Source organism: Dama dama, chromosome 21 (genome assembly GCF_033118175.1).
Source record: "Dama dama isolate Ldn47 chromosome 21, ASM3311817v1, whole genome shotgun sequence".
Classification (NCBI taxonomy): Eukaryota; Metazoa; Chordata; class Mammalia; order Artiodactyla; family Cervidae; genus Dama; species Dama dama.
Window position 1 is genome coordinate 5,613,092 of NC_083701.1, and position 17,751 is coordinate 5,630,842.

Below are 17,751 nucleotides of genomic sequence, written 5' to 3' on the forward strand. Positions count from 1 at the left end.
GGCTCCTCTGTCCTCCACCATCTCCTGGAATTGTCTCAAACTAAGTCCATTGGGTCGGTGATGCTATCTTACCATCTCATCCTCTGCCATCCACTTCTTTTGCCTTCAGTCTTTCCCAGCATCAGGGTCTTTTCCAATGAGTGGCATATAAAATCTTGAAAACAGTAAGACCTGGAGGGAGGTTTACAAGCCAGAGACAGGAGGGGCAGGAGAAGCAGGAGACTCCTAGGGGAGTCAGGAGATGAGAGGGGAGGCGTGAACTTAGCCACTTTCAATCGGCAGGCAAGTGGGGTGAAATAAGGAGTCTTCGTCTGTCTACCTTGCTGAGTCAGATCTTTATTGTCATCTTCTGTTTGTGAAGGAACTAAGGCTGGGAGAGCTAACATCTCACCAAAGGACTTCCAGCTAGTCAACAGGGAGATCCCTGATGCTCTGTCTTTCCAGGCAGCACCCACTGCCCTGGTCCAAGCCTGCTCTCTTCCCAGCATCAGGAAACAGTTGAGGGGACTTTCCTGATGGTCCAGTGGTTAAGACTCCACATCTCCAATGCAGGGGACATGGGTTTGATCCCTGGTCAGGGAGCTAAGATCTCATGAGCCTCACAGCCCAAAAAAGTCAAGAACAGTTAAGATATTATGAAATGCAATGAGACATTTGTCTATCTGATCATAATAAAGATCCAAATGAAAAAGAAACAATTAAGGGTTTCCCTTCCACTACCCCAAGAGTTCTGCTAGAAGCTGCTGGAATTCCCTTCTGGATAATGTTTCATCGTCATATCAGCAATACCCTCCTCCCCCATCCAGTGGTGTATTCACTGCCATCTCTCCCATGGTGGCTTAGTTGCTCAGTCTCATCTGACTCTTGTGACCCTGTGGACTGTGGCCCACAAGGCTCCTCTGTCCTTAGGATTCTCCAGGCAAGAATACTGGAGGGGGTTGCCATTTCCTTCTCCAGGGGATCTTCCCAACCCAGGGATCAAATCCAAGTCTCCTGCACTGCAGAATCTTTACCGACTGAGTTACCAGTGAAGCCCTGCCTTCTCTCTGAGTACCTGTTAACATTAGACTCTGCACAGTAATCTGGGTGTTCAACCCTCCCTACCCTTGAGTGCCCATCCCTCCATCACAGGGGAAGGAAACCCAGTTGCAGACGAGGTATATTCCTATTAACCTATGTGTGAGGCCACATGACAGAGGCCCGAGAAAACCCACATCTAGGCACTCTTTCCATTCCTTGTCTTTACAAAAGCCAGAGGGACGAGGCCATGGACCAGGATCTAGTTAGAACACAGTTGGAAATACCTGAGACTGCAGAGGGTTAGGACGGATCAGAAGGAGGCCCAGCAGGGAAACCACTGGGGGATTGGAGTGTGTTAGAGGTGACCCGCTAGTCTTTTACTTCTGAAATTACACAGCAACGCACGTTATTGGCTAATAAAGTGTTATCAAGTGCTGGCCTTTTTGGGCTCATTCTAATAGGTAGGTGACAAGGGTTTATAATTAAGTCATTAAGCCCACTCAATGTTGATGGGAGGATGCTCATGGCTAAATTACATCAGCAGCCCTTGTTCATTTTCAGGAATTTAAGGGTATTTTTTTCCCCTGCATTCTTTGGTTTGGTCACTCTCCTTTTGCAGGGATGGATTTCTGCCAGGCCATGATCTCTGCTTTGCAAGTTGGGTTTTCTTGCAGACTAAGATAGGAGTCAAGTGTCCCAGGAACTGAGCTACCCTCAACCTAGGGAACCTTCTGAAAGCCATCCCTCTTCATCCCCACCCTCATTAATAACTAATTGGTTGATGGATTTGGTGCATATTTATTTGGGTATAATACTCAAGCCCTGCTGTTCCATCATGCTAGGACTTCAGTTCTTTTTCTGCAAAACAGAAGTGAGTAACATGATGGAATTTTGTGATGGAGTAACGCAAGTGCGATGAGAGAAAAAAGAAGTTGGATAATATTTCATTAAACACTGCAGACCATTCCTTATTGTTGGTGTACCATGACCAGTGACTGGTATTATGTCTAGCGTTGCCTGTGGTGTCATTTAGTTACATAATTAATGAGTTCAGTTCAGTTCAGTTGCTCAGTTGTGTCCAACTCTCTGCGACCCCATGAATCGCAGCACGCCAGGCCTCCCTGTCCATTACCAACTCCCGGAGTTTACTCAAACTCATGTCCATCGAGTCGGTGATGCCATCCAGCCATCTCATCCTCTGTTGTCCCCTTCTCCTCCTGCCCCCAATCCCTCCTAGCATCAAGGTCTTTTCCAATGAGTCAACAAACTCAAAAATGAAAGAATGAAAAGAAGCACATGATTTGGAATCTCCATGACATTTGCTGCTGAGGATGTGAGGGTAGGAGGAGAAGGGGCTGACAGAGGGTGAGATGGTTGGATGGATCATCTCCTCAATGGACATGAGTTTGAGCAAACTCTGTGTGTGTTAGTTGCTCAATCGTGTCTGACTCTTTGCAAACCCATGGACTGTAGCCCACCAGGCTCCTCTGTCTATGGGATTTTCTAAGCAAAATTACTGAACTGTGTTGCCGTTTCCTTCTCCACAGTATCTTCCTGACCCAGGGATCAAACCCAAGTCACCTGCAATGAAGGCGGATTCTTTACCTTCTGAGCTACGAGGGAAGCTCTAACTGGGAGATAGTGAAGGATAGGGAAGCCTGGCATGCTGCAGAGTTGGACACGACTTGGTGACTGAACAACAATAACAGTGTAACATAACCCTATGATCCTGAGTTCCCTCATAAAGGAAGTGAAGAACTCTCATCCTCAGGGTCAAGTGAGAATATTTCTTATTTTCTGGAGAAATAGTGACCGTCTGCTTCAGGTGGCTTTTTTTCTTCCGCCTGTTCTTTGAAATGGTTAGAAACAATAATGAAGCTTGGCTTCAAGGTGACTTTCTGTCCTTCCTGTTCCTAGAAATGGCCAGAAAATAATCTAATGTAAAGAGTCATCATCCTTGTCATCTGTATAATACCAGGAAATCTGTTGGGTTTTGAGAATTTCACAGTTAAACACACACTTCTTTAATCCTCATCTCGTCTAGACCTGACACTTCTTGTGTCAAATAAGCAGGACATGACTTTTGCCTCATTTAAGCTCCTGTTTACTGTCCTGCCCAAAGCCACACAGTGAGAAGTAGCGGGGGCGAGTCTAGAACATCTCTGTTTGCTTTGCTGACGGAGAGCCTGTTCTAAACCGTACAAAATTCAAGGTCATGACCTTGAGTTGTTCATAATCTGACTTAGCTTTTACAGCTTCCCTAAACTCTAATGTTCTGGAAAGTTCTCCCACATGAATGTGTCTTGGGTTACAAGAAATGTTATGATAACTTCTTAGCATCTTTGTTTTCAGTTAGCCTAGACCTCACCCAGACATATTCAGCCCTGGAGGGTTGGAAGGGTTTCCCCCAGAGTTTTGACTGCTTAGCACAGACCTGATTCTCTGGGGGACTCCTGTGTGCAGGCAGAGTCGTGGCCATCTGCTTGGAGTGGGAGAGGGAGTTCAGGCCACAAGTCAATGCCCTTGAGAGCATCCTGGCTCGGACCCTGGGACAGAGGGTCTGTGCTGGATCAGCAGCACCTGTGCTTTGTAATCTATGCTCTCAGAGCCATGTGGGGCTGGGAGGGTATCTTTGCAGAGGGAAGGTGATTGTTTGAGTTGTAGGAATTTAGAGGCACATAAATATGCAGAGTATTGATATCACTCATTTTGGGGGCAAAGAAAGAGCAGAACCCAAAAGTGTTTTACCATTGCTTTCTGGTTTGAAGTTCCAGATTGAACTATTTGAAATGTATTCTTTGGACAGTGGGAGTCATTAAAAAACTCCTCTCCTTCATCTACCTGCTCTTTTGTTTCTACTCATCTCCCCTTCCTTCTGTTTCCTTCTCTTGATTCACCCACCTTCTTTCCATCAATCTTGTTTCCCCTCAAAGTTATAACTCTCCTTTTATATCCTCATCCATGATATCGATCCTGACATGTAAAAAATAAGACACATATTTGGGAAGACTCTAAGCTACATCTTCTCAATGGACCAGTGGTCTGGTCACCAAATATGCAAAAAGCAGTCTAAAGATAATCTCTAGCTCTATCCATATTGCTGCAAATGGCATTATTTCATTCTTTTTTATGGCCGAATAATATTCCACTGTGGCTTCTCTGGTGGTTCAGAGGTAGACAATCCACCTGCAATGCAGGAGATGAGGGTTTGATCCCTGGATCAGGGAGATTCCCTGGAGGAGGAAATGGCAACCTAATCTAATGCTGTTGGTAGGAAAATCCCATGGACAGAGGAGCCTGGCAGGCCCAGTCCGTGGAGTTGCAGAGTTGAACGTGACTGAGCATGGGTGAAATACTCCATTGTGTGTTTGTACCACGTCGTCTTCATCCGTTCCTCTGTTGGTGGCCATTCAGGCTGCTTCTGTGACTTGGCGATAGTGAAGTAAGTCAGGGAAAGACAAATATCACATAATATCATCTATATATAGAATCTAATTAAAATGAGACAAATGCACTTATTTATAAAACATAAACACAAATGTTGAAAACAAACGTATGGTTAACAAAGGTGAAACATGGCTGGGAGGGATAAATTAGGAGCCTGGGATTAACTTACACACACTATTATGTATAGAATGGATGACCAGCGAGACCTACTGCTATAGCGTGAGGAACTCAATATTTAGACTAATCTATATGGGAAAATAATCTGAAAAAGATGAATATATGTATATGTGTAACAGAATCACTGTACTGTACCCCTGAAACTAACACAACATGGTAAATCTACTATATTCCAGCAAAATTAAGAAAAAAGTGAGTCAGAATATTTGAGATAACACTTGGGATATGCCAAGACATGTTCTTTTCACTAATGTGAAAGTATTAAAGTGTAGAAAAAGGAAATGAGTGTCATTTCAACAACAAAAAACAGTTGAAAGAGAAAAGTGACTTTCTACCCCGCAGCTAGGAAGGGGCAGCCTCCCAAAGGCTGAGCAAGGTCTTTTAGCACAGAGAGAGAGCGCGAACCATCTTCACCTCTGGGTGTCCAGTACTTGGTGCGTGAGAGGGTGTGGAACTTCGGGTGTGAATGAGCACCCTCTGTCTGCCGAGGAAGGTTCTGTGACCCAGCAAGAGAGCCAGTCACAGAACATTCAGGAAATGGCCTTGCAGAAAGTCTGGAAGAGGGTGCCAGGTTAATAAGCAAGGTGTCCAAGTGCGGGTTGTCATTGTCGAAGAAGGGAGAATCCTGGTGGGAACAAAGCTGGCAGGCACTGTCGCCGTGATGCCCACAAGCCCAGAGGGTGCCTTGTGATCAGTGAACCTTCCTTGGCAAGGAGGCATTTGTTTATGTCCTACTTACTAGTGATGAGAAAATGCCACAGGTCCCACAGGGTATCAGAAATGCCTCGTCTTGGGCTTAATGGGGCATCTTGGGATATGAGGGTCTCCTGCAAATACTGCTAAGTCCTGTTTGTCAATCTGCTGAAAAATCAGAGGAGCTCAGGCTCACGTGTGTAGCCAGTGGAAATGCGTTCAGCAGAAAGCACCACGACCTTTCTCGCAGCACAATTGAAAAATCATCCCACTGCATTTTGCATGTCAGCCACGTGCCTGGTCTTCAGATCTTGATTTATTTTATCCTCTTTGGTCTACACTGATCACAGAAGGTCAGTGTGTGGAGATGCCCATTTTTCATGTGGAAAGCTGCTCTTATAAGGGATGATGTCACTCGCCCTAGAAGGCAAGTGATTGAACTGTTTTGCTGGCTGTCCCTCCAGGTACTAGACGGCTCTGCGTTGCTCTGACCTTCAGAGTATTTACTCCATCCATCCTCGGCCTCGATGTTGGTCTGACTTATAGATCAACCTGGCCTTGACAGTGATAGAGAAAGGGCTGGTGCAGCAAATAAAAACAGAAAGGCACTTGCACACAAGGATCATTTCTGTTTAAAAACCACATCAATTTGAGTCCAACAGGTCTAAATAGGGCTGCATTGAGCCAGTAATTTTATTTCCTTCATGATGAAGTGCCGATCTGAGCGGCCGTGGAAGCAACCTGGGATTTTACATTTCTTTTTTTTTTTTTCCCCTCCTCTGAAGCGACAAGGCAGGTGTACAGCGTCACTGTGCATGGGGTGGTGACCGTGACCCTTTGTCCCTGTTTCTGAGGGACAGCTTGAGTCAGCTGGGCACATTGCACAAGGCACTCAAGCTGTTTTCCTCTGCTGGTTGAGCTCATGTTGTAAAACATTTTCTTGCTTCCTTTTGCAGTCACATTAGTTCAGTTTCTCCATAGAGCATTACAGAAAACTTACCTTTTGCTAGAAATGGGTGCATTTAAAGATGAGGTTTGTATTCATTTTGGGTTGCACTGGGTCTTTGTTGCTGTGTGGGCTTCAGTTGCGGTGAGCGGGGGCTCCTCTGCGTTGCGGCGTGCAGGCTTCTCGTTGCGGTGGCTTCTCTCGGTGCAGAGCACAGGCTCTAGGTGGGCCGGCTCCAGTAGTTGCAGCAGGCTCAGTAATTGCGGCAGGCTCAGTGATTGCGGCCCTCAGGCTCTACAGCACACAGGCCCCGTTGCTCCGTGGCGTGTAGAATACTCCCGGACCAGGGATCGAACCTGCGCCCCCTGCATTGACAGGCAGACTCCCATCCACTGTGCCACCAGGGAAGTCTGAAATGGGTGCATTTTGCTCATTCACCGGAGACTTCTCTTCCCAGATGTAATACAGGTAGATCTGAGGATGCATCCACACAGTACTTCCTCTTACAGCAACTGACAGGATACCTGCCTCCTCCTCTTTGCGCCTTGGTCTCTTCATCTGTGATGAGGACTTACCCCAGCAATTTTCTGTAAGGACTAAGGAAAGAAACATGTTTGAAAAATATGTTGGAAGCTGTGAAATACCACTTGTTTGGCCCTTATTGTGAATGCATAATGATTGCTTTATATAAATATTAACATTATTTATTTAAGAAGATTGCTATTTTTCTAACTGTGCAGTTCAAGTGATTTGGAGGAATTCACCCATTTTTCTCTCCATAGTAATCCTGATCAGTGGACACAGGAAGATCCTGAAATTCAACTTAACTCTGAGTCAGTGTTTAGGGATTAGGGTACATTTAGCACCCATTCCAGTATTCTTGCCTGGGGAATCCCATGAACAGAGTAGCCTGTATAGGGTCATAGACAGAGGAGCCTGTACAGGGTCATGGACAGAGGAGCTTGTATAGGATCGCCAAGAGTTGGACATGACTGAGAGCACACACACAGAATGTATTGGAGGACGTGGAGTTGAACAGGTTCCTCAATAAACTGGATATCTAATATAATGAAAATTAACACATTTATCTAAAATGAAAGACAGATTATCCTTCATTTCCTGTGTGGTATGAAAGCCACACTTTCAGGAGAGAGAGATTCTGGGGGCATTATGTTGTCTCTGTAGAAGGAAGGGCAATTTCTGTCTTTATCTCTGTGTTATTATTTCTTGGAGAGGGGGATTAAGGGATACATTATAGAGGAAGGGGTGTGTAAGCAGGAGAAGAATTTAGCAGATACTAATTTCTAGCCAGGGGCTTCCCTGGTGACTCAGATGGTAAAGAATTTGCCTGCAATGTGAGAGACCCAAGTTCGATCCCAGCATTGAGAAGATCCCCTGGAGAAGGGAATGGCAGCCCACTCCAGTATTCTTGCCTGGAGAATTCCATGCGCAGAGGAGCCTGGTGGGCTACAGTCCATGGGGTTGCAAAGAGTTGGACACAACTGAGCCACTAACACTTTCTCACTTTCACTGTCCAGCCAAGGAGCACTGCCCACGTGATGGCAAGTGATTTAGCTAAGCTCTTATGACTTATAAGGGATTGAAGGATGTTCTTTCTGAGATTTGGTGACCATATATCTTCCATGAGGGAGTCGTTTCATCTGTAGACCTTGGTCTTTGGGAATTGAAATGCAGTTTGTGGCCATTGCTTTCCTTGAGCTGGACTGGCACCCCAGGAGGCTGAGGCTCCAGGGCAGGACGGGCGTTCACGGGCTTCTACTGGTTCTTGTTTTGCAGACAGCGGCAGCCCACACTCAGCCTGCGTCCACGACAGCACCATGCATAGCCGGGTCTTCCAGATCTTATACAGGAATGAGGAGGTGCCCATCAATGATGCCGTGATCTTCCGAGCTCATTTACTCTTAGATGGTGAAAGGGTAAGTCCCGATCCTACCACCAGCCACAAATGCTGAGCCCTCCCGTGCCTTTTGTATCCACTGCTAGGAGCAGGCCAAGTCGCTTCAGTTATGTTGACTCTTTGCAACCGTATGGACTGTAGTCCGCCAGGCTCCTCGGTCCATGGGATTCTCCAGGCAAGAATATTGGAGTGGGTTGCCACACCCTCCCCCAGGGGAATCTTCCTGACCCAGGGATCGAACCCACGTCTCTGATGTCTCCTTTATTGGCAGGTGATTTATTTACCACTGTGCCACCTGGGAAGCCCCATTGCTAGGAGAATGGGATGCAAACAAGATGCTCTAGGTTTGTTCTGAAATTTGACAGATTAGGACTTGGGATTTTAGAGCATTCCTGCATTTCCTGATTTAGTCAGTTTTGTACTCATGCTTTTGTTAATTTACTTGCTTGTTTCACGTACCAAGTGAATCCTGTTGACTAACTTGCTGGGTCTCTGTCAGTGGGTCAATCAAGTATTTTCTGGGTACCTACTCTGTGAAGGGATGTGGGGTGGGCCCTCAGATGATGGGCAAGGCTGAAGAAGGCACCAGGAATACTCCCTCAAAGGATGGATGCTTCATCAAAAAAAAAAGACATGCAGACAGGCACTGGTAGCTGGGGGAAGACTCTTGAGAACCCCTTAGACTGCAAGGAGATTAAACCAGTCAATCCTAACGGGAATCAACCCTGAATATTCTTGGGAAGGACTGATGCTGAAGCTGAAGCTCCAACACTTTGGCCACCTAATGTGAAGAGCTGACTCATTGGAAAAACCCCTGATGTTGGGAAAGATTGAAGGCAAAAGGGGAAGGGGGTGGCAGAGGATGAGATGGTTAGATAGCATCACCAACTCAATGGACATGAATCTTTGAGCAATCTGCAGGTGACAGTGAAGGACAGAGGAGCCTGGCATGCTGCAGTCCATGGGATCGCAGAGTCAGACACGACTCAGTGACTGAACAGCAACTGGTAGCTGAAATGCACCGTGCCAGCTGCATCTGCAAATGAGCACAGGGCACCGAGGATGGAGATGAACTCTGCAGGAAGCCATCAACGCCTTCACAAAGAAGCTGGCTTTGAGATGCTGGGACTAAGACTTCATCAGACTTAGAGAAAGATGAAGGGCATCCCCATACAGGGGGAACGTATGAGTCAAAGCCCAGAGGCCTTGGAGCCAGGCATCCCTGGAGGAGGGTGCAGCTAGAACAAAGGACCTGAGGTAGGGATGAGGATGTGGTGAGGAGCCCTAAGGTTACTAAACCCCAAGGTACCCAGCCATCACCACTGGTTGCTTTCCCTAGGTTCTCCCCACACTTTTGTAAATCTCTGTTTAATGAAATGAATTCATCATCTACGTCTTTCCTGGACTCTGGTGGATACATGCAGTTTAGGAAAAGATACTGGAGGTGGTTTTGGGGGCTAAGGGCCTCCCAGTTAGGCTGCATGCCCAAGCTCAACTTCCCTGAATTCTACTAAGAGAAGGTCACTTGACTTTTCATGGGCCATTGTCCTTTGGCACATTGATCTCAGAGAGCTTCCTGGGCAGAATGGTTATGATTGGAGGCTAGGTTTTGGACATGACTCAGGTCTCTCAGTCATTATTCCGTCTGAATTCCATCAGACTCTCTTTCTTTCCTGCCCCTATGAGTTCAAATCTTTTCAAGGTTTGCACTCAGCACTCAAGTTGAGATCACGTGAGGTTGCCGCAAGCCAAGTTCTGAGCACGAACAGGGCATGTTTGCCAGCACTTATTCCTGTGTTCATTTTGTACAAGATGTTGTTCCTATGGTACATTGTGTTTTCTTCTGCATGGAAAATCACTTATCTTTACAAGCTAATAATTTATTATTGTGTTGGGGTTAATCTTTATGGCAGCAAACGGAGTTATCATTAATCATTGCATCTGGATGAGTGACAATAATTAGAGCTAATTGAATACGTTCATAAAAGCTGTATCTCTGGAATGGATGTATTGGCTCTAGGGAATGTCTGCTTGTGGTAGCCAAAGCATTGCTTATGACCAGGAGGCCAGAGTTCCTGGTCACACATGCACACAGCCCTGGGTGTGAGCAGTAGGCGTAGACAATGCTGACACAGTCAGCACACAATTTCATGTGCTATGGTAAGTGCAGAATGGCCTTTCTTCACACACTTTTTTGTGCATTTTCTTGCATAGTTACACAAAAGCAGTGATCTATGGAGTAAGTGTGAGCTCCCCCACTGAGTGGGCACAGTAGTAAAGAATCTGCCTGTAATACAGGAGCCCTGGAAACTCGGGTTCAACCTCTGAGTTGGGAAGATCCCCTGGAGGAGGACATGGCAACCCACTCCAGTATTCTTCTCTGTAGAATCCCATGGACAGAGGCACCTGGTGGGCTACAGTCCATGGGGTTTCAAAAGAATCAGACACGACTTAGCAGCTTAGCATGTAGGCAAGGAGCAAGCATAATCATTTCACCCCCCAATTTACAGATGAAAAACAAACTTAGGTTGGTTGGCCCAAGGTCACACAGATGCTAAAAGACAGAGCAAGATCTGCACCCATGTAACTTGGCTTCCAAAGCTGCTTTCTTATCCCCTCAGCTGTGGTACAGCTCAGAAAAGGGGTTCATGGGGGAAGAGAAGATACAAGAGTTACTGTTATAAGTAGAGTTGAAATCAGTTGCCTTAGACCGTACAACCCACAACACAGGTTAGACTGTGGGAGAAGATTGAAGAAGTGAGGAACCCTTGACTAAATCTGGGCTTTGGACCCACTGACTAGTTAAGCCTTGGAAGTGACTTTCCTACACTGAGTCTCAATTTCTTCATTTGTAAGTGGGGACAGTATGTCTTATTTCAGTTATTTCCACATTAAATAAGATAGTGTATGGCAGTGGTACGTGTCCTATGTAGTGTCTGCTACATAGTAACCCTTCTGTAAATCCTGGCTAGGTTATTGTTCCTACTACTATATGAAACTGACCCCTGGTACTGGAAAGTCACCCGCCTGGGAGGCTGGGGTTAACAGATGTAAGCTACTGTATATAGGATGGGTAAGCAACAAGGTCCTGCTGCCTAGCACAGAGAACTATTTCAATAAGCTGTGATAAACTGTAATGAAAAAAATGTAAAAAAAGAATATACATATACACATTCTTTTTTATATTTTTTACTTATATATCCTTTACACATATATGTATGCACTCTCACATTCTTTTAAAATGGCTTTATGTTCTTTATGTATTTATGTGTATATACACACACATATATACATGTGTATATATATATACATAAGTGAATCACTTTGCTAAGTAGCAGAAATTAACACAACATTGTAAGTCAGCTCTCCTTCAATTAAACAAAGAACACCCTTGCAAGGAAGCCATCTCTTTAACCAGAATAAGGCAGGGCAATGGAAGGGCAAGTTTGTGTGAGTGTGTGCACGCATGCGCATGTGAGTGTGTGTGTTTGGAGAGAGAGGCAGGTAATGAAGAAATGAGAGAAGTGAATGGTTCAAGAAACGAGTGGCTGCCTTCTGGAGCATCTTGCAATTGAAGATGTATTGGGACCTCAGTGAAGTCATAGCCAGGCTCCATCTAGCGACAGCTGATCCTGCTCCCAAATTTCTCTCTTTGCTCCAAAAAGCCTTGCAGCAAGTTTAAAACTGGAGCCTACAGTGAATTTTTGTTCAGTAGGCAAATGCATGTTCGGAGGTGGTTAGGAGGGGCTGGTTTTGCTAGTCTCACTCCCCAGGAGCTGGTGACAAGAGGCTGAGTTGCTTGGGTTGTGTGTATAAAGCGGGGTGCATGATTATGCAAAACAAAGCTAGGAGAGGAAGTTATTCATAGCACTCAGATTCAGCAAAATGTTAACTTTGAAGTGCTTAAAAAAAATTTTTTTTCACAAATTTTAAAACCCTGGGAAGCTAAAGATAAATTCCATCCATATGTCTCTGCCTGAGTTATGCTTAACCAGGAACATGCTTCCGAAGAGGCTTTTGGGTAGGAGACTTCCCCCCCTGCAGAATGAGGGCATTCTTGTAAAGAGACAGAAACCAGGGGTGGGGATGGGGAAGAGCGGCCTTTATTCAGAAGCGCTCTCTCCGTGGGGGGCACTGTTCCTGGAGCTGTGGATCCAGAACAGAGTAAGCCTAGTCAGTCCCTTAATGATACCAGATTACAGGGGACACCAGGCAAGACAACGGCCAGAGGGGTTTAGCCACAGGCAGATGGATTTTCTCAGTGAGTCCCCTGAGCCAAGTGGAGCTTCTGAATGCCAGCTCAGCGTGGCCAGATCTGGGGATTGTTTTTTCAGAAGCTGGAAACCTGCGATGGAAATGTGAAAACTGCCTGATTTCTAAGTGTTTTCTGCTTGTTCAAAACAAGTAAGAAATGCGATGAGGACTAAACAGCCTGTGTCTGCAGTTAATATTTTTGCTGTTGTTCAGTTGCTGAGTTGTGTCTGACTCTTGGCAAACCCACGGACTGCAGCACGCCAGGCTCCTCCGTCCTCCCCTGTCTCTTGGAGTTTGCTCAAATTCATGTCCACTGAGAAATTAATATTGGGTTGGCTAAAAAGTTCGTTTAGATTTTTACGTACCACGTTATGAACTTCTTCGCCAACCTAATATTTGTCTCATGGGCTTGTAACCCCAAAGTTATAAAGCTGAGACAATTTTATAGGAAGCATTGAATGCTAAGATAGGAAAAACAAAACAACAAGGGGGTTTTGTGGTTCACAGAACAGAATGGTCCCATCCAGCCTGAGAGTGAGGAGGAGACGCCGCCTGTCCCAGGCATGTAGTACTTACCTGGGTTTCCTGAACGGGGGCATCAGTGAGATCTGGTTTTTAGCAAGTGACTCCTGGGGTCACCATCTTTTAGATGTACATGAGAAGTTGGCAAGTAGAACAAATAGGTTCCCGTGCTGGTTAATGAATATGGTTTTTTAAAAGCTGAGAATGGAAACAGTCATAGGTAGGATGTGAAATGCTGAAGCGTCTGAAAGCATAAATGGTTAAATGCAATGGGTCACAAGACAAAAATGCAGGGTCCGCTTTCTTGTGAACCTGAGTTGACTTGGGAAGTGATTTTATTTCCTCCTCTGTGAACCTGAAGGATAGCTCCAGCCCCTTGAAGGGGCCAGAAATAATGCCACCCCCATCATTTTTCCATCTCTAACCAAGTGGGGTTTCCTCTGTGGAAATTCCCTGCTCTCACTTTTCCAAAGCAGGTGCCAGAGAACACTTCACTTCTGCTTCTGAAGTTTCCAGATCAAATCTCTTTTGGAAATAAGTTTCTCAACCATCCTACAAGCTAGAAAGCTCACTTAACATTTTTTTTTCCCTGTAAATTGACTTTTCCTGAAATCTGACTACATAAATCCCTTCTGTTTCCCATGTAATACAGATGCCCTGTGCAACCAGAATTCCATAGAACATGGAAATTCCGCTTTACACATAAATGATGTTTATTTTGCAATGAGCTTTTTTTTTTTTTTTTTAAACTTTGGGAAATTGACCAGCTCAGTATTTGATCTGGACCAGATCTGACTCCTGCAATCCTTAAACACTGTTTCTCTTCCAGGTAGAAGAGGCGGTAAGTGAAGTGGATTTCCAGCTCAAGGTGGATTTGCACTTTACAGACAGTGAACAACAGTGAGTATCCTTGGAATCCTTCAAGCGTGATGGTACAATTTCCTCCACTCAGATCTTTTCCAGCTCTAGGGTATCTTGATGGCCGTGAACCTCAGAACCTTCCTTAGAAACCTGGTTCCTGATCAGCTTAAGAAACCTGGACAAGGAATGTTTATGTGGTCACTTCAAGCTGCTTGCCTTTTAGGCAGCTCTCTCAGAAGCTGTAGGCATAGGCAACTCCTGACTTCCCAGCTTTATTCGCCAGCACCTTCTTATCTCCAGCACTCATCCCCATACACTTGCAACGCAGTATTAATTAGGTCTTTAGATTAATGACCCTATAAGCCTGCGAACCTCAATGCCCCTTTTGAATCAAAGGAGATTCTGCCAGGATCCTCATCTTTACACTGAATTTTTGCTGTTACGTTTCAACTCCCTGAAAATCCACTGATGTATAACCCACTGATTCAGTAAGGAAGCAACCCTCCTCTTTCTCACAACTGCTTCCTTTAAGCTTGCTCTGTGGCCTCTTCCTTCTACCCTAGGGGTAAAACAGTCATGTTTCATGTTCTTTCATGCCATAAATAGTTCTTTTCTCAGGTATGAAAAAGTCCAGTAGAATGCATTCCCCAAACTCGATCATTCAACATGTAATTTCTTTTCATCGGCACTGCCTCTCGGCTCCACGGCATCCCAGCTCCGAGATTTCTCAGGGTGGGAAAGTCCCACTGTAGCAGCAGGGTTTTGCGGAACCTCTTGTTCAGCTTCCTGCCTCCTTCCCCCCGGGCGTGCGGGCCTCGCGGGGTCAGGCACACAGAGGAGGGAGGAGCTTGCAGATGGCACCGGGGGTCATGCTTCATGGGTTCAGTTGCAGGCAGGACTCTTCACAGGGTAGCTGCTGGATTGCTGCTGTATCTACTCTTGGGGTGTGTTTGTGACTCCTGGGAGCTATGCCCTTGTGGTGGTTCCCCTTTCCTACAACCAGTTCTTTGAAATGATGATGCCTCTTTTGGTGGGGTCGTTCACTCCTTGCTGGAAGCTATTTTGGCAGATTCTTCTCCGGGAATGCACATCTGGCTCTTGGGTAATGATCACAGAACTTTCATCCTCATCTCACGCTGGTGGGGACTCCCACCCCATTGCGGTTCACTCTTCTTTGGCCGTCCCAGCCACCCTCAGCTTCTTTACTGAGGACCTTTGCAGGATACATCAGGCACCAGGACCTGAGTTCCTTCGATTCTAGGGAACACAAGGCATGCCCCCTTGAAGACTCCCCTGATTAGGCTTAAGGCGAAGATGGAGGTGCTTCTTTTCCATCAGTTTTATTAACACAATCTCAGCACAGTCTGACCACTTTCTGCAAATTAATCCTCACTTCTGAACTCCACAACCTCTTCAGCAAATGCTTCACCTTCTCCAGTGGGGAATAGGAGATCAGGTGGCCAAGGGACTGATGCTGGTGGAATGGTTCCCCAACCCTTCAAATTTCAGAGTCCCTGTTAGAGATTCCCTTCTTAAGGACTGTCCCATCCCTGAGATGTGTCTGATTGTTATGGGAGTTTTCATAACATGGGGCATTGAATCAGAGGGACCGTGCCTAAAATGTTAGAGACCTGACTGTGTCTCTGCTCTGAGAATAGACACCTGCTGATGCAGATGGATGGTAACGCCTCATGGCTCGGCAGGCGGGAGGACCTGTCCGTGGTCCTGCCACTGGATCTGTGCTCAGCATCACAGATGCCTCACGCTTGTCTTTATCTGGACCCCAAGCCCTTCTGGCCACCTGCTTCTCTCATCACTTCTGCTTACCTTTTGGTGAGATCGTGGGTGCTTGAGAAATCTTATCTTCCTCACCCCATCCCCAGGACTTAATGTTCTAACACCATGTGGAACTCAGAAGCCCCGTATAAAGTTGGCCTTCTTCCTAAGCTATAAACTCAGAAGTGAAATCCTTGTCTCTATGGTTCTCATGTTGCCTCTCAACTCTCTAGGATTTCTATGATTCACTCATTTTATTAATTTTATTAATAACCCCTGATCTATATTCTTATGCCTCTTCCTTCAGAGGTGTTCATCCATAGCTCCCTGGCACACATTTCCATTGGATCACAGAACCCTGTCATTGATCCCAAACTCAGCCTAGAAGTCATCCCCTACCCAGCCCTCCAGGGTGGGATGTGATCAGGTGCGGTAGATACAATAAATGTGACCTTGTTGCCATGAAAATAGTAGTTAACAGAGAGGCTGTGTACCGAAGATTGGCCCAAAGTATATATAATTCAGCAGTAGGCTCTGAGCTCATTGACTATGAGATGCTGGGTGCATTCTTGCACTTTTCTAAACCTCAGTAGTCTCGTTTATAAAACAGGCTTCGTTATAGCTTCTGCACTTCATAGGTCTGCTCTGAAGACTAAGAGAGGTGGTATCTAAGCCGGGCCGAGTGCGTGGCCCAGGGCTCAGCGCCGTCTTCCTCTCTGTGGCTTCCTAGATGCGTGTGGGGCAAGCGTCCGTGTGTCACTTCCTCCCTATAGTACAAAGCACTTAATAACCACCAGAGCAGAGTGTTTTCTTGGAGTATAAGATTAGCAAAGAGGAACAGGAAGCCAGAGGCTGGGCAGGAATTGGAAATGCCATATTTTTTAATTTTCATAAATTGGGTTTAGGGATGACAAAGCATCTGTATTACATCCTGGGGGTACACTTCAGGCTTTGAAACATGACCCAGGCAGTCAGCTTCTTTTGGAGCCATTTAGGCCTGAGCAGGATCAAAACAGAGGAGCACGCCAGCTGATGTCGGGGCACAAGGGCTCTGAATGTCCACCCCATCTAGTGGTTCTCAGTGTGGGTGGGGCGATTCTGTCCCCCATGGAAATTTGGCCAAATATGGAGACGTTTCCTCATGATTTAAATTTTTTTTTCCACATTTTAATTTTTGGCTGTGTCATACAGCATGCATGCAGGACTTTAGTTCCCCGAGGAAGGATCGAACCCAAACCCATGTCCCCTGAATTGGGAGCTCAGAGTCTTAACCACTGGATGGCCAGGAGGTCCCTCTGGGGACATTTTTGATTGTCACTCTGGGCAGGGAGTGGGTGCTCCTGGCTTCTAGTGGGTGGGGTCCAGGGATAGTCCTAAACATCCCATGAAGCACAGGACTGCACCCCGCTCCCCAACAGAGCATTGTTCAGCTCCCTAGGGTCTGTGTCACTGAGGCTGGGAAACCTGCTCTAATCTGATCTCGCATTTGAAACTGCTGCTCTGCAAAGAGCCTTGAGCACGTACTTGCCCAGGGATGGGGGACTCACTTCTCCCCGACAGATCCCACCCTGTCCTGGACAGTCCTGCCTATCAGGGCATTCCTCTGCTTCAGGGGACAGGTCACCCTGGGGGCCTCCCCTTAGCTGCTCTCAGGTCCAGTCCTTGAAGCCACAGGTGAAAGTTCTCAGCCTGGACACACAAGACTCTCTACGTCATCTCTTCCCCTCCAGGTGAACACCAGGGCTCTTTCTCTATGTCTTGTGCTTGTTTGATTTTGGAGGTTGGTTTTTAGTTCCTTTATAAGAACCTAAGCGTTTTCTTCTCAGAGCTTTCCAGTTCATCTCTGTTTTCTCCCACCTTTTTGTTTTGTTGTTCATTCTCTCAGTGTGTCTGACTCTTTGCGACCCCGTGGGCTGCAACATGCCAGGCTTCCCTGTCCTTCACTCTCTTCTGAAGTTTGCTCAGACTCCTGTCCATCGAGTCAGTGATGCCATCCGACCATCTCACCCTCTGCCGCCCCCCTTCTCCTCTTGCCCTCAATCTTCCCTGGCATCAGGGTGGGAAAGATTAAAGGCAGTTCAATCCTTTCCTATATTGAGACCCCTCTGCCCCAAATAACTGAATTCTGTCTCCATCA

At 46.2% G+C, this 17,751-nt stretch overlaps 1 protein-coding gene across 1 annotated transcript in view; it reads left to right on the top strand.

Moving 5' to 3' along the window:
- The window catches only part of FAM135B (family with sequence similarity 135 member B), a 144,674-nt gene that overhangs the window by 53,804 nt on the left and 73,119 nt on the right, over positions 1-17,751 (top strand). Inside the window, exons 3-4 of the mRNA XM_061122789.1 lie at positions 8,081-8,220; positions 13,807-13,877. Coding sequence (XP_060978772.1) covers positions 8,081-8,220; positions 13,807-13,877 — 211 coding nt within the window. The remainder of the gene's footprint in view (positions 1-8,080; positions 8,221-13,806; positions 13,878-17,751) is intronic.